At 36.5% G+C, this 24,011-nt stretch overlaps 1 protein-coding gene across 1 annotated transcript in view; it reads left to right on the top strand.

Moving 5' to 3' along the window:
- Positions 1-9,498: 9,498 nt before the first annotated feature.
- Positions 9,499-24,011, top strand: part of CHOp24 (transmembrane p24 trafficking protein CHOp24) — a 28,529-nt gene continuing 14,016 nt past the window's right edge. Inside the window, exon 1 of the mRNA XM_090410171.1 lies at positions 9,499-9,722. Coding sequence (XP_090266297.1) covers positions 9,537-9,722 — 186 coding nt within the window. The 5' untranslated portion in view covers positions 9,499-9,536. The remainder of the gene's footprint in view (positions 9,723-24,011) is intronic.

Genomic DNA, 24,011 nt, shown 5'->3' with positions numbered 1-24,011 from the left:
CCTTTTTTCGACCGGTTCCCGAGTTAGTCGATCTCTGGCATGGGCAAGCGGGTTTTTCCTCCCGGAGACTCGGGTTTTTCGTCCCATAAACTCAAGAAAATCGACCCTAGAACCCACATATTTCAGACATTAAATATACTGTGTTAGGGTTAGGGACCACGAGATGGCGGCACATTTGAGCCGTCTCTCTTCACTGTGTACCACTTAATTAGTGATAGCCTTGGTCCATCTATCTCTGATTGGTACCAGTGGAGATTGAACTGCCCACTCAGTCTCCAAAAAGTTAGATAGGGCTAATGGCCTCGCCTACTCCCGTATACGGGAATAAAAAGGCATTAGCTGATTTTTACTACTAAAAATATTATATAATTGGTGAAGATAAAATTTCTGAAATTTAGGCCGACCATTTCAAACAAATTTTTGCAAAAGCTAACACTGAAAATTATAATAATAAACTTTGATAACATTGAGATCGCCAAAATATTAAAGATGGAAACAGATGCTGTGATCAGACAAATGAAAAAGATGAAAGTTAATAACATTAATTTAGCATTAATTAAAATAGCATTATTAATAAAGATTAAGAGCAGCTGAAATGAAATTTATAAGGAAAAGTGCAGAATATATATAGGTTGATCATAAAAGAAATAAAGAATTAAACCAAGAACCAATAATAAAGAAAATAATGAAATATAAATACAACTCTATGAAGCAGTGGTGCACCCAGAGGGGGGAACAAGGGGGCCAGGCACCCCCCAAAGAAAAGGAAAAAAACACTAGAAAAATTTCCGAAAATCTTTTCCTAATTAAAATTCTTTTTTTTTTATTTATGTTGTGTGCTACTTATGAATTAGCGATCACTGCAGATGCTCAGTTATAGGTCGTATGCGATGTGTAGTGTGTATTCGCAAAACGTCTAGTCATCTCTCCCCCCCCAAAGGTTAAATCCTGAGTGCTCGGCTCCCTCCAAGATTAAATCCTGAGTGCTCCACTGGTATGAGGTGTGTTAAAAGAATGCAAACAGAGAGACTACCCAATCAAGTTCTTTATTATAAACTATCAGGAGAATTACTAAGTCATCCATTGAATAGATTTGCCAATGACTTCTGAGACCAGCAGGCCGTAATATGTCTAAATCTTTGAAGTGCATAATGATCATGTCCAGCGACGTTTTATAAATATGGTTATAGGAAAAATTTCCTGTAAACATTTATGCCATAAGACATTTTGCATTAATTTTAGTAAATAATTAATGGATGATAAAGGATATTATAAATTCATCAAAAAGGCAATTCTTTATTAAGGTGAATGTCAGTCATACATAACATAATGAAATCATTTAAAAATTGTGCAAATTAAAAGAGATGTTGCATAAATAACTTTTTGCTGTGGATCGTCAATTCAACATATCCATTAGTAACATCACTCATTGGAAGAAATGCTAATGCTGTGAAGCATTTCATTTTCATGTTGAATTCAGCACCTGTTTGATAGTGTAACTTCAAACCAATGGCAACAATTCTGCGATAAAGATTTTGTGCCATATGAAATAAACAACCTGTTATAGTTGTTGATGTAAATATGTTAGAAAAAAAGTCGATAGTTGCTTTCTCGAAGTTGATCATTAATGTTTTTGGATCTAATGATGAACAAAAGCCCTTTAAGGCACTGAATAATCTGATGTAAGTTAATTCTGATTTTCCAGGAAGCAAGGCAAAAATCCACCATGGAATCCTGAGGGGATCTCATGCCAGTCCAAGCCTGGATAAAGGAAAAGGAGGGTCTGTGAGATGAGTGTCGATGCTCTGACCGTATTGTTATCTATCTATGTAGACTAAAAGTGCCTGTAGCTCTTTTGTTAAGAAAGAAGCCAATTCCCTAGCTGAAGCTTCCACTGTTACCACTCCAGATCAAGCCAACCTGCTCCTAGAAGAGATTCTAAAGCTCATCCGCAGCAAAAACAGGATCATGGAATCCTGAGGTGGATCTTATGCCAGTCCAAGCCTGGATAAAGGAAAAGGAGGGTCTGTCAGAGGAGTGTCGATGCTCTGACCGTAAAGAAAAAACACTATTGTTATCTATCTATGTAGACTAACAGCGCCTCTAGTCCTTTTGTTAAGAAGGAAGCCAACTCCCTAGCAGAAGCTTCCATCGTTACCACTCCAGCTCAAGCCAACCTGCTCCCAGAAGAGATTCTAAAGCTCATTCGCAGCAAAAACAGGATCAGACGTCGTTACCATACAACACTATCCCCCCAGGATAGACAAGAGCTAAACAGGGTAACAAACCTAGTCTGATATGCGATCGAAGATCACAAGAACCAGCTGTGGGAAAAGAAGCTAAGTTCCTTAAACACCGAAGAAAACTCATTGTGGAAAATGACTAAAATCCTTCGCTGCGACCGCCCCAACATTCAGCCAATCCATGGAGAAAGGGGCATAGCCTACCGAGCCGACGAGAAAGCAGGTCTTCGCAAACGCCCTGGAATTGCAATTCAGTCCAAACTATGTGCATCCGGACTTGCACTTCATTGAAAAAATACACAGCCAAGTCCGCTGTGCACTCCATCAAATCAGCAGCCAAGAAAACACAAGCTATGCTACACCAAAGGAAGTACACCAAATCATCAAGAGCCTCAACAACAAAAAGGCCCCAGGTCCTGACGAGATTTCAAACCAAACCATAAAAGCACTTCCCCATAAAACAGTTATGCATCTAGTGGCTATTATCAACGCTATGCTGACTCAACTACTTCCCCACTCGCTGGAAGCAGGCAGATGTAATCCTCATCCACAAACCAGGAGAAGCATTTCAATTCCCCTAGAACTACAGACCTATCAGCCTTCTATGAAATCTGGGAAAAATCGCAGAAAAGATAATTCTGAACCGCCTACAAAACGAAACGGATAAGATCGACCTAATCCCAAAAGAATAATTCGGATTTCGCAAAGGCCACTGCACAACCCAACAGGTCCATAGACATATAGAATTCATAACTACTGGATACAACTGGAAACAACACACAGGTGCAATCTTCCTGGGTATGGCGCAAAGGTCTCATCCACAAACTAATAGCTGCAAAATATCCACTAAACCTCGCCAAAATTATAGAATCCTATCTTAAAGACCAAAAATTTCAAGATAAACTATGTGGCCTCAGATCCTCCATGAGAAGCATCACAGCAGGTGTCCCGCAAGGCTCCCTCCTAAAGCTGCTACTCTTCAACATTTTCATCTCAGACATACCGAGCACAGCATCAACCACCATGGCTTTCTATGCAGACAACATGGCAATACTAACCAGATCACTCAGGTTACATTTAGCCACACGACTACAAGACGCAGCAACAAATCTTGAAGAATGGTTTCAGAAATGGAGGATAGACGTCAATGCCGACAACAGCACGGCCATACTATTTACAAGAAGGAAAGCAACAACCCACCACGGAGCAGTCACGATGTTCAACCCTGATATCCCATGGCAAAAAGAAGTAAAATACCTGGGAATCAAACTGGATAACCGATTCAACGTCAACCCCCACATCTCACATGCCTGTAACAAAGCCAACTCAGTAATAGCTCAACTCTACCCGCTACTCAACCGAAGAAGCAAAGTCAGTACAGAAAACAAACTAACAATATACAAAACAATCATCAGACGCATACTAACATACGGATCGCCGGCATGGAGCCACACCTCCCCAGCAACATCAAAAGATACAGGTACTACTAAATAAATGCCTCCGAATGATCTTCGACGCCACGTGGTTTTTTAGGAATGCTCTCCTCCACCAAGACGGAAACATGCCAGACATACCTTCGTATCTCGACCAGACTAATGCCAAGTACTTCGCCCGGCATCACTCCATCCCAACCTACTCATTTGTGATGCATCAAATTATGATGAAAACGACAGATGGAGACACAAACGCCTGAAGGCAGCTCTGATCATCGCTTCAAACGATTCTATACAGCCCTAATTCGGGCGAGCCACAGGCGCTCAAAAAATTCTCATTAATAATAATCACAATCTAGCGATGAAGGGATAAAAATTCAAGGGATTGAATTGATGTCCCTCTCTCCATTAACGTTAACACGTATTCAGAAAGATGCGAAAAGCAATTGAATTATCCTACTGCGTATGAGCGAGGGTATTAGAGACATAAGCTTGTAGTGTTGAAGGGTAAAGTAGTTGATGACCTTCCACATAATTATACATCCAAATTAAAGATCATATATTTGGAATGCTAAGAGTCTAATTCGATGTTCGGGTGAATGGTCCTTTCTGCTTAGTGGTTTGGAAAACAAGTTGGGTTTGAACCTGCTGTTGCAGGATAAAATAAGCACCTCATACTTGAATGTTCAGTCGATTCATTTAATCCGATTATTAGTCATCATTTATCTCATATATGTGATCTTTAGTGAATCAATTCTGACTAACATTAACCAATGTTTAATACAACTTTGATTAATTCCATCCATCCAATTCTTGTCTCCTAATAAGGAGTTGTAGGCAATTTAATGCAGCTAGCTTGCCATCCCTCTACCGTATGCGACTAAGGGTAGGTATTTTGTGTTTGGAGATATGTGTTTTCACTGGGACAGTTTGCGAGATGAAAAACTCGAGTTTCCGAGAGGGAAACATCCTGCTCCCGTATGAGAGAGAGCTAATTCACCTTCAGTTGATAAACCCTGATAAAGGATCTTCGCATCCTAGACCAGATTCGAATCCAGGTCTTTCCAACCAAAGGGCTTCGTCTATACTGACTGAACTATGCATGAGCCCATTGCTTAATTCATTGAAATAATTATATTGAGATTAATAAACTATCTCTAGAAAACATCCATTCATGCCTCCATGTATGAAAACATAATGAAATTATTAACTGTCATCTTTACAAAGTACTCATCGCTAGAAAGAAACCACAAATATATTTTTCTATTCATTGTGGGTTTTCTGGTTGATATGCCTGTCTCGCAGGCGGAAACACAGAGTTACGGTAGAGGATCAAAAAAAAAAAAATTAATATGCCATCATGCAAAGGTTGGTCGATTGGTAGAGCCTCTGTTACTAATAGCTTAAGCAAGTTTGAGCACGGTTAGTAATTAGATGGCGTTCAATCGTTCGATGCTGTTGGCACACTCTCCCTCGATGATTCTAAGTACTCCCTGGAGGTGTCACATAATAACAATAATAATAATAACAATATTCGGTATGAGAGCACCTCACTTACCTTCGCATACAATGTCTATATAAGCATATCCCAACTTTACGACCCTTCCACTTATATGATGGGTTAACACTTTCTGTTTTCACAGCGTACATAAGAGAATAAAATATTTTAATTGGTATGAATGCTCTCTAATAACTGAATCAACATAGTTTATTTTTTTTATCCAATGATAATAATTGCAAACATATTTGAGTTAAAAAAGTCACTGGGAGTCGCTGTGCCTTTACGATTTCATAGGTGCAGATGGAAAGTCTATCGAACTGTTGTAATTTGCCTCGGTCTCTATGGATTTGTGAATTTGATTAAAAATTATTTAACAGTGCAGTGCATATTTGTACCATTAAAATGTCTGGAAAGAGGAAAAATGTATTTGATAATATAAAATCCTTAAAGAAGCAGAAAGCATAACATGAAGAGATGCACGAAGTGTTTAGCTTTCAAGATTGAATCTGGAATGATGATTTGATTGATGGATCTTGCTTAGGCTTACCATACGTACCGTTTGGAACGGCACAGTACCAATTTTTTTCTTATTTTCCGGCCGTCCCGTGGTTTTAATAAAAATGTCACCTTTGACCCGTTTTTAATAAAAACTATAAATATACTTCCATATTGGTCAATCATAAATTATTATTCATAACCTATAATCGTGTATCAATATCACGAATACGAGTAATTTATATAACCATGGAGTCACATTGTTTGATACAAAATAGGAATATCTGTAGTGATTTATTCAGAGAAAATAAAAAATACATGTTGGCAACACTTGTGTGTCTCAGACAGTGTGTCTGTTATGCTGTAGCGTTAGTTTTTGTTTTGCCTGTATGCTAACCGGGGACTTTGTTATTCAATGCCGGTGGTTTAAATTTCATATTTTTGCAAGTTGTAAGTCTATCTTTGCAATGTCAAAGTGGCAAAGCTGCGAGTTTTATGAAGATCTCCAGAAAGAATTCAAATCTATTAAAATGGACAAGCTGTGTAGTGATAGAACAAAAGTGGTATGCAACATTGCAATGTAAATTTCTCCGTTGCTCATGGAGGCAGAAGCGACATCAAACAACATCTACGTAGCTAGAAACATAAGGATGCTGAAAAGATTCTGGCTTCAGTTAAAAACATCAGCTCGTTTATGGTGAGACTCTGATGGTGATAGTAAAAAATGCCCAGGTTGCCAGGTAAAAGTTTTCACGAAAATGACTGCTTATCGACATTGATAAATAAAAAATATGGACCAAAATTTTCTTCAGCACGTACCAAATCAGAAGCAAGAAGAAAACCAACGTTTTATCACCATACATATTGGGCGAAGTAATAAAGGATTTGAATAAAACAAAAAGCATTGCAGTCAATTTAGATGCGTCAAACAAAAAAGCATATTTCCCCCCCCCCCCCCCCAATCGTTGTGCGGTACTTTTTTGCCAAATTGTGGTTTTCAAGACAAAGTTATAGACTTTATTTCCTTACCGGTGAAACATCCGACATACAGTGTGCTATGTTGAAGGAAGTAAGTGACGAATTTGCCTTACAAAACAAAATTGTTGCTTTGTGTGCAGATAACACGAATACTAATTTGGGTGGTTGCAAAAGACTTGGCAAAAATATTAGTGTTTATGTAATAAAACTTTTTTATCATCTTACGTTTTCATGAATACAAAATATTACATAATCTCCGTCCCGTTTTTGTTTCAAGGAAATATAGCCTAATCTTGCTCCAAGTTTCAATTGTACCATTCTACGATAAACACTATTTTTAAGAACACACACAACGTTTATATTACAGTGACTTGAGAGTTCAAACTGTTTCCAGGAACACAACTCCATGAACCCATGAACATGAATAAAATTGTTCACTATCTTTATACACTTGTACGCTATGCATCTTTACGGTTGTTATTTATCATTTTTTATGGAACATATTAAGAAGAGAATGTTAAATTTTATATTGAATAGGAGATGTTCAGCTGATTCTTTATGCAAATGATATTATCCTTTTTAAATAGCTCTGCCTAGTCTCTTTTGCGATAAATTTGGTATGATAATCAGCAAAGGTTCGGTATCGAGAATGCATTTTAACATTTTCTGGTTCATTACATCTATGAAAAGAGACAGTGAATGAAAAAGTGCCAAACTGCATTTCCAGTGCTGAACCCTTAGAAAATGTTACGCATTTAAACTATGGGGTAAAGATAACATAGTCATCTTCAATGCTACCAAAACACAATCCTACCAGTTTCCGTCCCCCTCTACACACCAAAAGGATCTTAATTTATCTTCCTTTAATCTGCATAATATTGGCAACCTTTGCAACTGAAGACGCTTCTTTTCACCAACTCAGCTACTAATCCGGTGCGACTCTGAGATCTATCCATTAGAACTATATTTGGAAGGCGAGTATTTTAATAAGTTTAGGATGTTGGAAGAGTGGTGAGAATTATCCATTATTCCGGCCAATAGATAAACATGTGGTAGTTCATTATAACAACAAATATTTGTATGAGGAGGGGGTCTGGAGGTTCTGATAAACACTTAAAACAAAAATGATGTTAAAGCAACTAATATAACCACACACACAAAAAAAAAAAACATATGTGGATATAAGAATAAGAAAATAAGTGTTTCCGTCATAATCCTGCTTCTAGTATGTTTTCTTTTGGTTGTATCAGTTGCTTTTATATAATTTTTGTCTAGGTGATTCTGAGATCCTTCCCCCCGCATGGTATCACTGACAGCTTTACCAGTGCACTTAGAGAAAGAAAGCCGGTTTGAGACATGAGCGTTTAAGTTCCTCAAGGAAAATGACTTCATGTTCGAGTTAGACGGCAGAAAACGAAGCTTCAGAGATTTAAATGAAGAGTTCTAATGGTCATAGGATTTGGAGAGAGAGAGAGAAATATAAAGGTAGCAAATGAATGCAGAAAAATGTGGCAATTAAAGGCTACAGCAGATTATATTATAATCTGCTGTAGAATAATCAAATAGAATAAAATTAAGAGTTATTAAAATTATTAAGAATAAAAATGCGAAATGCATTTTACATGATTCTTTCTGCACAAAAAAAACGGTACATCAGATGTCCTGTATGATAGAATCAAAGTTTGGCATTCTCTCACACAGAACATCTGATGTACCGCTCTTTGTCATGAAAGAATCATGTAAAATGCATTTTACATTGCTGAAGTGGATAGTAGTTGTTGAGGCTGTCTGTTTAGTTCTCGTGAGAAATTGCAAATAAGTTTATACGCACATAATTAGTAGCGCACATCAAATATATTGTTACATGAAATCCCATAACGTTATTTGGATTTATTTATGGTAAAAGGAGCTAAGCTTATGAAACCAGCGCATTATGCTACTACTTGTATGCATTCTACTGGTGGGTTTAGCTGTTTCGCGGGATGGAAAACCTGAGTTTAACACTTTCATTGCCAAGCTGAAAATTGGAATTTCGTGTGGTGGCCAACTTTTTATATTTTTTCATTTAGTTAACGACGCCCACGCGATAACGCGTGATCGCCCGTTTGGTGAGACCTCGCATCGCGCGATATCGCGTGATCGACAATGAACGTGTTAAAGAAAGAAAAACTCGAACTCCATTTACCTCCGTGTGAAACTGATTAACTCGAGCAGCTGCACACGAAGTTCAAGAGTTTTTACATTTAGTCATAGCATCAGAAGATCTGATTATAACTAAGATGGCTTCCCTACCCCCGGTTGTGTGGATGTTATATCAGAGAGAGTGACTACGCAGTTTTGACTTGGAAGATGAATAGTATCAAAGAGAAAGGAATGCATATGGAATTATTATTATTATTATTATTATTATTATTATTATTATTATTATTATTATTATTATTATTATTATTATTATTATTATTATTATTAGTATTATTATTATTATTATTATTATTCGTGACACCTCCAAGGAGCCCGAAGACTCATCGCGGGAGGACACCTACTGAACAACTATCCGTCTCTTTTATTAAAAAAATGTTCTCGCTTACTCCTATAAGAGAAGAAAAGGCGTTAGATGATTTTTTTTTTATTAAATTTAGTTTTAATTACATCATCCATTAACATTTTTTTTTCGATTTCTTTTGTCTTTGAAACTGAACTACGAATTGTTTTCAGTTTGCGGCAGTGTTTTGTTTGATAATTTTCATGGGCTGGTACTATGCTATAATACATTTTGTTTTTATTTTTACATTTGTTTCATTTAGTCATTAATTCCTCATCAATAAGGGCGCTGCTGTGTAGAATAACGTGGCGTTAATACGTACGTACGCGGAAGGTTGTTAGAAAATGTCATTTATTTCTTCGTTAGGGTTTCTTATTTATTTAGCAGTTCTGACAGACTATGTCAGTAGTTATTTTATTACTGTCGATGCTCATGCCGAAGAATGTTTTTTTGATAAAGTTAGTACAGGGACGAAAATGGGATTAACGTTTGAAGTAGCTGAAGGAGGATTTCTTGATATTGATGTAAAGGTATGAATGCTTATGAAATAAGCTTTCATTATTATTACTGGGACTACATTAACATCTCTCGACATAGTCATGTTAAGGGATGCTAATAACTGCTTTTGAGGGACACATGCAAAAGATGCGGATCCGTTGCTTTTCTATATGAAAGCACATCACTCAAAAGGGTGAATTTTGGATAGGGATTAATCTATTCTCCACTAATCCAGGCTTTTAGAGACATCAAAAGGTGTGTAGCAGAACTTGTTTAGCGCTAGCACAATAAAACTATGGAAATTTGTATCCTGTTAAATTCCACTCTTTATTATTGATAGTTTGAGTGCATTCCTACAAATGTTTTGTGGAGGATAAGACGACAAACTGCCACCGTATTATGTTCCCAATCCTGGTAATACACGGTATTAGTGTGGATGTTATGTGGCTGATTTTTCTGAGTGTCATGGTAAAAAAAAATCTGAATTACTTCCAGTAGGGTTGGTAATAATTATTTTCTATGCAATAAATTAGAATTGCAAGCCATTCAACCAATTTTCTTTGATTATTCTAATTTTTTTGATTCGGAGGGTGTATTAAAAAAAAAAAAACTAACTGAAACAACAAAAAGTGCCTTTATTATGCCTTTCTTCTGTGAGCTTCCAGGTCTTATGTGATAAACTAGTCAATGTTCTTTTCCCCCTTCTTAGCACTCCAAAAAATCTCTTGCAACCTCCTTATATACCATTTAAATTTTTTTCAATTTGTTTTCACTCCTATCTTCTGAGTTTTCTAATTTCTGTCATCATAATGTAATTTTTTTAAAAAAGTTTCATTCCTTTTTAATTTAGGCATGCCTAGAACTCTGCATTCAACATATCAGCTGACAAATGGTGGTTTTTATATATATATTATCCTTCATAGTACCCTACGGTCATGTTCGGTGAATGTAACGAGTCTTCCTGTGTGGGTAGCACTTGCAATTGACTCCCTGTGCTTCCATCTCAGTATAGCAACATGGGGCCTGGGATGGCCCAATTTGTCAACAAGTTGCCAGACAGATAAGCATACAACCTATCTCTTGTGACATCCTATGACTGCCTCTTTCAAACTCCATCAATTCCCTTCTCATAGCCATTTTATCTGGACCCAGTTGTACTGACTTAGGGAGCATGATATTCCTCCAATTTATACCGGCCACAAATAAGACTTGTTGCATAGCGTGATACACCTTGCTAAATGGGTGTGTGTCCATTAACTTGCAAGCAGTGTATACAAGATACACACACAGATCACAAGCCATCAGTACAAACTACAGTTGGCTGAGAATAATTGCTTGGTAAACTGTTGACCATAGCCGGCATCTTGATAAGCATTTTAAGGCTTCTTTTAGTTTTTTTAAAGTTTTTCTTCTAGTTTTTGCGCTCTTACCAGGTTTTGGTCCAATACCAGTGTAAGGACTTGGATGCTTTTCCAATAATTCCTGTGGCATATTTTTTTTAAGTGCACGGTCAGAAAGACCTGCTTTTCTGTGTCAAAGGTACTTGATGGGATAGTATGACCTCTTTCACCTATATAGGGTAGGTCGCAGGTGCAGTGAATTCAGTATACCAAATCCGTTGCACCTTGGGTGGGTAAGGGAGAGTATCTTTAAGCTTAGTATAATTTTTATTTTCATTGGTGTTTAATTGTGGCCTTAATGTTGTGTTTTTGTAGCATACTGGGATGGCTATGGCTTTGCTGCAATCTTTTTATTCTTGATTGTATTTTTATGAAGGATTCTATGGATTGTTTTCTATTATAAATGTTTTTCTTATTACTTGAAATTCATTTTTCAAAGACTCTTCATTAGAGAAAATTGTTAAGGCTCTGTTTTTTATGGTGCTAATAACTAGTTTTTGCAATTAGTTGGTGGTATGAGTTTGTGTATGTATTAGCCTGTGTGCATTGGTAGATGGTGGATAGACAGCTCAAGGGAAGATATTTAACAAGTGTATCTAGAAAGGGAAGCTTGTTATTATTTTAAATTTCAGTAGTGAATTATGTGTGTGGTGGCCAAGGAAATTCGCAGGTTGTCGGGCCAAGTGGCAAATATGTCATCAATTTATCTTAGCCAAACTGTGGGTTCCAAGCTGTTTTCCATATAAAAGTTTGTAAAGGAGGGGAAAGCAGAGAGCCCATAGCTGTATCTTTTTGTAGATAAAGTTTTGCTACACAAAACTGAAGAATCTAGGCAAAGAGGACTGATTTGAGGAGGAAATTTGTCTTGTAAGAGAAGAACTGTGTCTGTGATTGGAACATTTGTGAAAGAGATAGCAATATCAGAACTGACTAATAAATCTTTGTTATTGACTAACGTTTTTCATTTTGGTTTTGAAGTATTGTGTGTTTTTTATGTGGGGTGGGGGAGAAATGATATATCAACTTTTTAAGAAATTGTTAGTTTCTTGACTCATCGATAATTAGGGTTGTTGATTCCTTCAACTACTAGCCAAAGTGGTACATTATTTTTATGTATATTTGAAAAGCTGTAAATTCTAGGGGAGATCGAATATCTGTTGGCCATTTTTTTACCGACTTAAATAATTCTGTTGTTTTCCTTTTAATGTGTTCTTTTGGGTTATAGTTAGCTGATCTAGATCTTTTATCTAGATAAGCTGTTTAGTTAAGAATGACGGTAGCATTACCTTTGTCAGCATTGGCAATTATTATATCTTTATCCGTTTTAAGTGATTTCATGGCTGCTATTTCTTCTTTAGTGAGATTGTTCTTTAAATATTGCTGTTTAAAAGGATGCTAGAAGTTTCTTAACACAACACATTTCCTGTGCTATATTAGCAAGGAGTGAATTACCCGTATAGTGAAACAGAAAAGAAATTAAATTGGATAACAACATAGTAACTCTCAGGCAGCTAACAAATTATAAGTAACAGGACTTTAAGAAACAAATAACTGCTGATGTAGCTTTTACTAAGATAATTATAAGGAACAGAATCATGGTTCCAAAATTTAAATTCTTTCTGTAGCATTAAGGGATGGCTCTTGTGAAAGAACATTCCTGTTATTTTTAATTTTTTAAATTCTATTTTATTGATTTGTTTTCATCAGAGGACAGGATATGGTCAGTGGTTGACCAAGCAGTTATTCTCAGTCCACTGTAGTTTGTACCAACGTATCTTATGATCCATTGTGTATGTACAACCTCAGGCAAAAAGTATCCGATCAATGACTGCAATACACACCATATATTTCTTGGAAAGTTTAACATATGTTTTAGCATGCAAGAAATAAAATTACACACTTTAAAGTATAAAAGAAACTTTTTTGTATGATTCGAAGATTTAAAGGCTAATTTGAAGAAAATAAATTATCTGTATTAGAAAAAAAGTATATGATCAAGCTGACGGTTGGAAAAAAGTAAGCCATTGCTGAGGAAACAAATGTGTATTATTTCCCAATATATAAATCTAAAATTGTCTGTGCAGGCATAAAGCATAGAAAAAACGTTTATAAGGAGCAGAATCATGGTTCCAAAATTTAAATTCTTTCTGTAGCGTTAAGGGACGGCTCTTGTGACAGAACATTCCTGCAATTTAAAAAAACAGAATGATTGAATATCTGAAAGATGGAATGTCTCAAAGACAAGTAGCTAGATTACTTAAATGTGCTCAAAGTATTGTATGTGACATTTGGAAAAAATATCGTTTGACTAATAGCATAAAAAGCATGCCTCGAAGTGGATGTCCATGTGCCGAAAGATGGAATGTCTCAAAGGCAAGTAGCTAGATTACTTAAATGTGCTCAAAGTATTGTATGTGACATTTGGAAAAAATATCGTTTGACTAATAGCATAAAAAGCATGCCTCGAAGTGGATGTCCATGTGCCACTTCATGCAGAAAGCATAGAAAACTGGTGAATTTGTGAAGACAATGTGATGTTCATCATCCAGACAACTTAATACTGCATGGTTAAACTACAGAATAAAAGTAAGTGACTGCACAGTACAAAATCGGCAAATAGTCAAGGATTTTTGCAAAGTTAAAACGAAACTTTTTTTGACAAAGCAACCCAAAAAGGTACATTTCCAGTGGTGTAAAAATCATGTGAATTTGATGATTGGAAAAAAAAGTAATTTTTAGTGACAAATCTCGAATTTGCCTTCGAACCAGTGATGATAAATGGTACATTTGTATGGAGAAGAGTTATTCGATGAGATGAGCGCATTAATACAAAAGCTAAATTTTCACCCTCATATACCATTTGGGCTGCATGACATCACAAGGTGTTGGAAAACTATGTATCGTGCTCCATACAGTCAACTCCAAAATCTATGAAGAAATTTTAGAGCATTTTAGGACATTCAGCTTATTGGCTTAAACCAATATAGAAAATGATGGTACAACACGACAAAATTTCATGTCGGCTGGGGCATCAACGGGTTAAACAAGGCCCAGTTGTTTTTGCCAGGGAACCAGGGCGAACAGCAGAAAGTCAGCTACTGGAACAAATCTGAAAGCACACCCCAACTCAACATCGACAGAGTTAAAGATCGGTACTATCAACATAAGAAGCCTGAATGGCAAAGAAATGGAGCTAGCTGAGGAATTGAATAAGTACCAGATCAACATAATAGGAGGTGACTGAAACAAACAAAAAAAAAGACAAACTGGTGAGATCTTTCTGAGCAATAAATACAAAATGTTATATTCAGGCAATGACAATCAAGGAAAAGAAGGAGTAGCCATAGTATTCAACACAAAATACGAGGCTCATCTTGAATGGCAGGCAGTGTCAAGTAGAGTGATGTAGGCAAAATATAAGAATGGGGAACTGGACAATGAGACTTATTTGTGCTTATGGTCCCACAGAAAGCTCTAGTAAGATAGAAGTGGAGGAATTTTTTGAGGCTCTAGAGAAAGCCACTGACACAATGAAAAAGGATAAGTTGGTTCTTGTTGGGGATTTAAATAGCAGAGTAGGAAGTGATTGTCAGACATACAAAAATGTTTTTGGAAAATTTGGAGCAAAGAGCAAAGCTAATAATAATGGCAAATACCTGTTGGATTTCTGCTCAGGACATGGACTGGTTATTACTAACACCATGTCCCAATCATAAAAATATGCACAAATTCACAAAAGTTTCATTGATTATGTTATTGTTGATAGGGATGTTTTCAACTTGGTGCAGGACACCAGGGTGTACAGAAGATTTGAAATTGGAAGCAATCACTATTTAGTCTTGAACAGGATAAAATTGAATTTTATATTGAAAAGAATGACATGTGAGAAAGTTTTAAAGTGAATAAAAGTTGAACAGCTCTCAGATGTGAACTGTAGACTAAAATACACAAAGTTCATTGAAGAAAACATGAAAGAGTTTGAGAACAAGAACCAAACCTTGAAGAAAACCCTGATTGATTCAGCCAAAGAGGCATGTGGTGAGGTTGTCTGCAAGAATAGAAAAAATTAGGACTCCATGGTGGACACATGAAGTTAAAGAAGCAGTGAAGGAAAAGAAGAAAGCATATCAAAAATTCCTGGCAAAGAAGTCAGCTTGTGCTCTTAGAGAATACAGAGACAAATGTAAGAAAGCTAAACACTGTGTAAAACTAGCTAAACAAAAGTCATGGGAGGACTTTGGCAAAAACATAAAAAAATAAATATCAAGAATTTGGTAAGATATTCTGGAGGTTGTTGAAGAAGCTTAGAAATGGAGGAAAGGGTGCTGTAAAAGGAGTTAGAGATGATAAAGGTTACATGAAAACAGGAGAAAAAGATATCCTTGAAGTATGGAGTAATTACTTTGAAAAATTGCTAAATGAAACAAGTAGTGTCAGCACAGTGGTAAAAAAACACTCGACAGGCATACAGTCAGGAATACATATCCATACTTGAAGTAGGAAAAGCCATCAAAGGCTTGAAATGTGGAAAAGCAACAGGAGTAGATAATATTTGACCAGAAATGCTGAAGTACGGTGGTATAAAAGTCTTATAGTGGCTGCATTACTTAGTTCAGAAGGTATAAAAGTCTTACAGTGGCTGCATTACTTAGTTCAGAAGGACAGAGGGACGAATTCCCAATGATTGCAGTAGAGCTCTAATAGTACCCATATATAAAAAGAGAAATAAAACAATGTGAGAATTACAGAGGTATTTCCCTATTGAGTGTTCCTGGCAAGATCTATGCAAGTATGCTTGAGAAATGGTTGAGAAGAATTGTGGAAGAACAAGCTGGATTCAGGCCAAATAGAGGCTGTCAGGATCAGATCTTCACTTTACAACAAATAGTTGAGAAAGCATGGGAATATAACAGATCTGTATTTAAGTTTTGTCGATCTGGAAAAGGCAAATGACAAGGTGCCAAGAGAGAAGCTATTCAATACGCCATAGTTATATGGTGTCAATGGGGCATTATATCAAGCAATACTTAGTCTTTATTTGAGTTGTAAGTCAGCAGTTAAAATTGAAGGAAGTACAGGATGATGGTTTAATGTTAAATCTGGTGTGAGACAAGGATGTACATTATCCCCTCTGTTATTCGTTATCTATATGGATCACATTATGAAGGAAAGTGATATTAAACATGATATCAGAATTGGAGATGTTGATGTCAGCTCTTTGCTTTATGCAGACGATGTTATACTTCTAAATAAATCCACTACAAGTTTGCAAGATTCCCTGACTAAATTGAATAACTGTTGTAATACATATGCTATGAAGGTCAGCATTAAAAAGACACTGAAAATAGGTAGAATTGTTGAAAATGTCAACTGTATTGTGAACGGGGAACCTGTGGAACAAGTAAAACATTTCAGCTACTTAGGCACGATTTTTACTGAAGATGGTAAATTAAATATGGAAATAGACAACAGAATCAACAAAGCTGGTATGATAGGCAGTCAGTTGAATAAATTCATATGGAATAAGAGAGAAATTAGGTCGGAACACTAAATTAGCTGTGTACAAGACAGTGTTCAAACCAATTCTAACCTATGAATCTGAGAGCTGGGTCAGAAGTAAAACACTTCACCAAAGACTAAAGACCAGAGATATGAGAGTCCTGAGAAAGATTAGAGGTGTGAACGGATGGCATCAATGGCAATATCATATTAAAAACGAGGATATTAGGAAAGAACTTGACATTGTCAGCATCCAGGAATGTGTTAACAGAGCTAATCTCAGGTGGTATGGTCACTTGAACAGAATGGATGAGGAAAGATTAGCAAGACAAGTGTTCTCTGCCAGGTTGGCAGGAAAATGACCCAGAGGAAGACCAAGATATAGGTGAATTGATACGGTACAAAGTGCCTTAGATGATAGAAATATAAGATCGGATAATGATGTTGTAGTTTTGACAAGTAACAGACTGATTTGGAAGAAAATTGTAGATAGGAAGTTAGTAATAAGGTAAATTTTTCATGAAGTACTATCATATTCTGTACACCCCTTGAGGGTACATGTCAGGAATTTGATGATGATGATGGTATCAAGAAATGGTTCCAGGATTCCCGTGACTTAATTTTTCAAGATGATAATGCATCTTGCCACTGCAGCAAACAAATCAAGAACTATCTGCGAAACAATGGAAACACTCCGATTAAAATTATGACTTGGCCTTCGAATTGCCTGAACCTTAATCTGATCGAAAATGTTTGGAATATTTTAAAGCAAACAATCTGTACCAAAAGGTCCACAAATGTTGTCGAATCGCATCAAGCAATCGCAGAAAGCTGGAGTGAAATTCTGCCAATTGTGTGTGTTGAAGCTTAAGTACTGCGAGGACACGGTGGAAGTTTAATGGAATATTTACAGCACTGGGAAAGGATTAAAACTAATGATTCCAATATTTCTTCTCAGTCACTGAGACATCTTCAGGGATTAGAAATAACTTATGTAACAACACACTCATACAATACTAAGTGAAACAAGTGGGTGACTCGTGTCCTGTCTAGGTGGTGAGCCCTCTATGGGCATTGTAGGTGGCCTAGGATGTAAAGTAGGATCTCTGATAATTAACGTTTCCCAAATTTTGGGAAGTTTTATGCAACTGTAAATTTTCTAAATTTTTTTTTTGATTCATTTGTTGATTTCTGAGTGCCACTGCAGATTCTAAAAAGTCTTTCTTTTTTGAATTTACTATGGTGGAGCATGGTGGTTTTTCTCCAGATCCTGTGGGTTGTATTCAAAACATGGTCTGCAAAGCCAGATTGACCATAGTCGTGATTGTAGATGTCTGATTTGTGTTCTTCTATCCGGATGGTTGCTGATCTGCCTGTCTGTCTGAAGTAAGCTAGCTTGCAGGATATACTCCAGGCACTGAGAGAGGAGGGAGCTGATCTTTGGTGGAGCGGATAAGGGTAGTAAATTTATGGTGGGGTTTAAATGCTGTGTGGAAGTTGTACTTTTTTTTAAGTACCTGGCTATTTTTTCTGATATGCCACAGATTTAGGGTTATGGTGATGACATTTCTGAAGTCCTGAAGAGATGGCCAAGAGATTGCTATGTTTGCACCAATAAGCCAAAAAATCAACCAACCAACCAATGATGTGAATAAGAAGGTAGCTGATGAATAGCCATTAGAGAGTAATGCTTTTAGATTTATTGCTTAGTTTATGGAGAAGTAGAATTTGGAATGCCAGTGACTAGTGGTGCATCATGGAGCTCAGTACTTGGGCCATTGCTATTTAATTTGTACATTAATGATGTGGGAAAGGGGAAATATTCTGTTTTCTGGTAATGCAAAACTGGGTAGATAAGATGATTCAAATAGACTACAATGTTGGGAAAGGAGAATGGTCATCAGTTTAATGTAGCAAAATGTATGGTTTGCATTTTGGGACGAAAGGATTACCATATATGTACTACATTGAGACTAGGGATTTGGGAGTGCTTGTGGACTGTGAATTCAAGTTTAGAGAGCATTTGCAAAAGTGGCTGAAACAAATATTTTTTTGTTAATTTTATTTAATCCATGTGATTATTTAGCAAGTCTTTAACCACACGTTTGAATTCAAAAGCAGAGATAAGGAGATTACTATACCTCTTTATAAGGCCTTGATACAGCTCCATCAGAACTACTGTGTACTTGGGTTTCTTGGGAATGAGAAGGAAGACTGAGTTCTGATCAAGATAAGTATGGAATTCCCCTTATGAGGATAGGTTTTTAAAGATTAGTGTGTTCTAGAAATTGATATGTGGAAAAAGGAGATATGTTAGACATGTAAGTTACTTAAAGGTTTTTATAGGATTGACAAAGAAAAGTTTTTATTACATGACTGAGGGAGGAGAAAGACTAGGGATCACTGGAAATTGATCAAAATTGTGGTTAGCAATGGTGTGCGAGGACTTGATATTTTGCTTGGAAATTGAGTGAGTGAAATGGGTTACCAGTCATGAGTGCTTTGTCAGCAAATGAGTTCAAAGTGAAGTATGACAGATATTGTAAATGTTGGTTGGTTTTAGTGCTTAGTGAAATGTTTAGGGCCTCTCTCTCTCTGAGTATACAGGTACCATGGAGATGCCTGTGTGATGATAAAAAGTAGCAATTTCTAAATTGCAGCCAACTTATCAGGTATTTAGCTTAACTTTTTTTTTTTCTTATGAGATGTACACAAAAAAAAATCGCAATCACATAGAATAAGAAACTATTTATTTATTATTTTCTTGGCTAGTTTTGTGAAAATTCTTTTGTTTTACTTAATCAGGATAATTACATGAATAAACTAGAAAACAAGTACAGTAGTCTACCCTTATCCATGGGGGCTATGTTCCAACACTTTCAGTAGATGCCAAAACTGCAGATAGTACCAAACCCTATATATAAAGTTTAATTTATAAATTGGCACAGTAAGAGATTAACAACAATAACTAATAATAGAACAATTATAACAATATACTGTAATAAGTTATGCAAATGGAATCTTAGCAACTTCAGCTTACATTTTTTTTTTCTTTCCTTATGAATGAAGTCGAACTTTCACCTTTTCACTTAAAGGAAGCACTTTACAGCTTCTCTTTGGCATATCCAAATTACAGCAACGCTACTCTTGCTTTTTGGGACCGTCATTAAGTCAAATAAGGGTGACTTGAATACAAGCACTGTGATACTGTTACACTATCTGATAACCAAGCTGGCTACTAAATGACTAATGGGTGGGTAGCATATACAGTAGTATAGCGTGGTTATGGTGGACAAAGGGATGATTCACGTCCCAGGTAGGACAGAGTGGGACAGCACGAGATTTCATCATGCTACTTAGAACAGCCTGCAATTTAAAATTTATGAATTGTTTATTTCTGGAATTTTTCGTTTAATATTTTCGAACAGGGGTTGATTGCGGGTGACTGAAACTGCGGAATGCGAACCTGCAGATATAAAGTCAACTACTGTAATAACAGTTAGCAACTTTAGTGAAAATATGTGAACATGAGTACAATGGAAAGCATACATTTGCTATTACACTGGCTGCTTGTTTGTAGGTTGCTGTATACTACTCGTAAATATGAGTGTGTTGTGATGAATTAATGAAGACCAAACTTGATGTAAAACCATCCCTTGTTTTTTGTTGCACTGTAGAGAATGTTTCATCATTTCAGCTAATTCTTTGGACACCCTTGAGAAAAAACTGTAATCTATGTGGAGAATTTTTGTTTATTGCCCATACTACTTGATCTTTTGTTTCAGTTATATGTACTGCCAGCCCTGATTTATCTTCTTTCATTCTCAATCTTCTAAAAGTTCTGATTGCCATACTGCTCCAGATCTGTGTCGTGTGTAGTGTAAACCACAACCACTACTGATATTGTAGATAACTGACTTTTTAAATGGTGGATGTGAAGGTTTAGAAGATTTCAAATGATTAGAGATCTTGTTGATTGGCTAGAAGGTGACATTCAAATTTTGTTGGCAAAGCAACCTTGCTATTTTGTCTGTGGCTAATTGTCTTATGTGGGAAAATCACTGATACTCTAAAATCTGGGTTTTCTTGTTCATCTGATTGTTTTGGAGGTTGAAGTAATTTTTATTTTATTTTATTAATGTTTCTGTTGTAGCCATTTTTTTGGTAAGATTGAACTTGGGTATTGCAGCTCTTGGTTCCTTTTTTCTATGTTAGGAAATTCTGTAGGCCCTATTGTGTAAGGAATGGATGATGCCTGTTTTTTGCACCAGGTAGTGATGAGATGTGGCATGCAAGTAACTCCATAAAATAAGATGCTAGGGCAAGTCTAGAAAAAAAAAAGCCTTCAAAGAATTCCGAACAATGCTATCCATAGCTTTGCCAATACATACCATTCCTCCTTTTCATTCGACAAACCTTGTAGTGCTCAAGGATTAGAATCCTCGAGATCTACCATTACCAATGACCTGAACTCGGATCTCCTACCTATATCCCAGTGGGGCAAGGACAGCCTTGTAAACTTCAATGCCACCAAAACTCAGGCTTATCTGATCTCTCGCAAGAAAGAGCTCATATCTCTTCCCCTCACCTTTAGTAATACTGAGCTATCCAAACACAATCAGATTTCTTTACCTGCATCTCCAATCTTTCCTGGCACAACCACATTTCAACTATAACTTCTTGGTATGTATGCTTTTTTGCACAAGACACAACTTCACAGCTGATAACTCTATACAAAGCCAAATCTGCCCAACCATGGAATATTGCTCCAATATTTGGGGTGGAGCACCAAAATCCTTTCTAAGATCTCAATTCTATCCAGAAGAGGGCAATCTGGCTAATTAATGATCTCTCTCATATACCCACTTCAATTCCTCTCTCACAGATGTTCAGTTTCTGCCTTGTGCCTCTTCTACAGATACTTCCATGAATGATGCTCTGCTGAATTGGCCACTATTATTCCTCCACTCTTCTCCATAATCATTAAAACACGAGCTACTGCTAACCAACACCCTTTTACAGTCCATCTTAAAACTTGCCGAACCAACTTCACTGTCTCCTCCTTCATCCCATCTAGTTCTGTCCTTTGGAACACTTTCCCCCACTTTGCCATCCTCAAAGATTACAACCCTCAGCTGTGCAAGCAAAACTGTGAACAGAGACATACCTCCTTTCTTCTATTCCTCTTTCCCACACATGGCACTAATGTAGGCTGACTATATGTACCGTTTTGAACTGGACAGTATCGTTTTTTTTTTTTCATATTTCCCGCCGTCCCGTCATTTTAATAAAAATGTCAGTTTTGTCCCATTTTTAGTAAAAACTGTAAATATACTTTAATATTGGTCAATCGTAAATTATTATTATTCATAACCTATAATCGTATATCAATAATTTATACCAGTAAGTTGCATTGTTTGATACTAAATATAGATATCTGCAGTGATTTATTCAGAGAAAATAAAAAATGCATGCTGACAACACTTGCACGTCTCAGGCACGCCGTCTGTTCTGAGTGTTAGTTTTTGTTTTGCCCGTATACCAACCGGTGGTTTAAATTTCATATTTTTAAATGTTTTAAGTCTTATTTTTTAAAACTTTAAATCTATCCTTGCAATGTCAAAGAGACGAAACTGCAGTTTTAATGATGATCTCCAGAAAGAATTCAAATTTATTAAACTGGACAAGCTGTGTAGTGATGGAACAAAAGTGATATGCCAAACACTGTAATGTCCATTTTTCCGTTGCTCGTGGAGGCAGGAGTGACATATCAACCAACATCTATGTAGCCAGAAACATAAGGATGCCGAAAAGATGATAGTAGTGAAAGCGATAAAATTGCAGCAAGTAAAGCTCCTGTTGCTTATCATGCTGTGCATCATGGCCAAAGTTTTTGTACAAATGCCTGGTTGTCGACATTGATAAATAATATTTATAAACCACAATTTTCTTCAGCACGTACCAAATCAGAATATTTCAGCTACAAAAGTAGCCATGAACATTGAAAATCTTGTAAACAATTTAGAGTCCAGAAACAGTGAAGTGTTTTTAACTATTGATATCAAAAAAACAACTGAAAATGTTAGTAGATTCAGGAGAAATTAATGAGGAATTTTTTGAGGTAGTTGAGAATTTCTATGAAACCAGTTAGAATATGTCAACAAGTGGAAGTGCAGTTTAGGAAACACTGAGAAGTTCAAGTAGTTGTTACTAAGGAAGACACCTGAATGGAAAGAAATACAGGACAGCCGGAAAGAGGAACTCATCACATGCACAGAAACAGAAGAAACTCATGTATTCGATCAGTGGACCCTCATAATATCTATAATTGTGAGGCAGTTGGATACATGGAATAAAGAAAACATTCCCGTATCTGATAGATAGGTACAGATTTTTTCTGAAATGAGCAAAAAACGCCTAGACTTTCAAGACTTTTGTAATATTAGAGTTTATTCTTTGTCTTCCAGGAAGTACAACACCTGTTGAGAGAAAATTTTCTGTTATGAACAGTATGTGGTCAAAGGAGAAATCTAGATTAAGTGTTGAGACAATGAGGACTATGTTAGTTGCAAGACAAAATTGTGTCATGGATTGTGAAAAGTTTTATGATAAGGTGTTGAAAGAACGAAATTTGCTACGCAAGATCACTTCATTAGAGAAATATTCATTTTACGATCGTGGTGAAATACAGTCCCCCTCTACGTCTACCTAAATTTTTGTATGGGTTCTGTCACTGAAGAATAATGGTAAGCTCAATATGTTTATATAATAAAACTTTTTTATCATCTTACTTTTACATGAACACAGAATATTACATAATGCTGTCCAGTTTTTGTCTCAAGGAAATATGGGCAGCCTACACTAATGTGCTATAGGTCTAGTGACCTTTTGTGTGTGGATCAAATAATAATAATAAAAAAAAATAGCCTGGTAGGCAGAGTGGCTAGCATATCTGCTCTCCAGCCAAAAGGCTGCAGGTTTGAATCCTGCCATGGGCATTGATGTTTGTGATTCTCTGTGAAGATACTAGTGGTGATGGGCAGTAGATGGTGTTAGTGTAGATGATGTGGATGGAGGTAGAGTTGTAGAGTAGGTGCCCTCCTTCGATGAGTCTTTGGACTCCTTAGAAGTGTCACATAATAATAATAAAACATGGTTGTTGAATAACACTGACAAGCAGGGATAGGGAAGTTATTCAACTTTATAAGGCATTAATAAGGTCACATCTTGACTATTGCACACAGATCTGGTCATCTAGATTCTTTGGTGAAGAAGAAGAAAAGTGGAGAGGATCCAAGGTCGAGTGACAAAAATTGTTGCATGTCTATGAAATCTTTCCTATGAAGAAAGATTGAAAGTCTGTGGGCTCCAAAAAACTAGCTGATATGCTAAGAGAGGAGATATGATAGAAGCCTATAAGTT

The sequence above is a fragment of the Typopeltis vanoorti genome, chromosome 20 (assembly GCF_054136105.1).
Source record: "Typopeltis vanoorti isolate ZY-2024b chromosome 20, IOZ_Tvanoo_1.0, whole genome shotgun sequence".
NCBI classification, from domain to species: domain Eukaryota; kingdom Metazoa; phylum Arthropoda; class Arachnida; order Uropygi; family Thelyphonidae; genus Typopeltis; species Typopeltis vanoorti.
The sequence above is the reverse complement of the archived record's forward strand: the minus strand, read 5'-3'. Positions and strand labels throughout refer to the sequence as shown.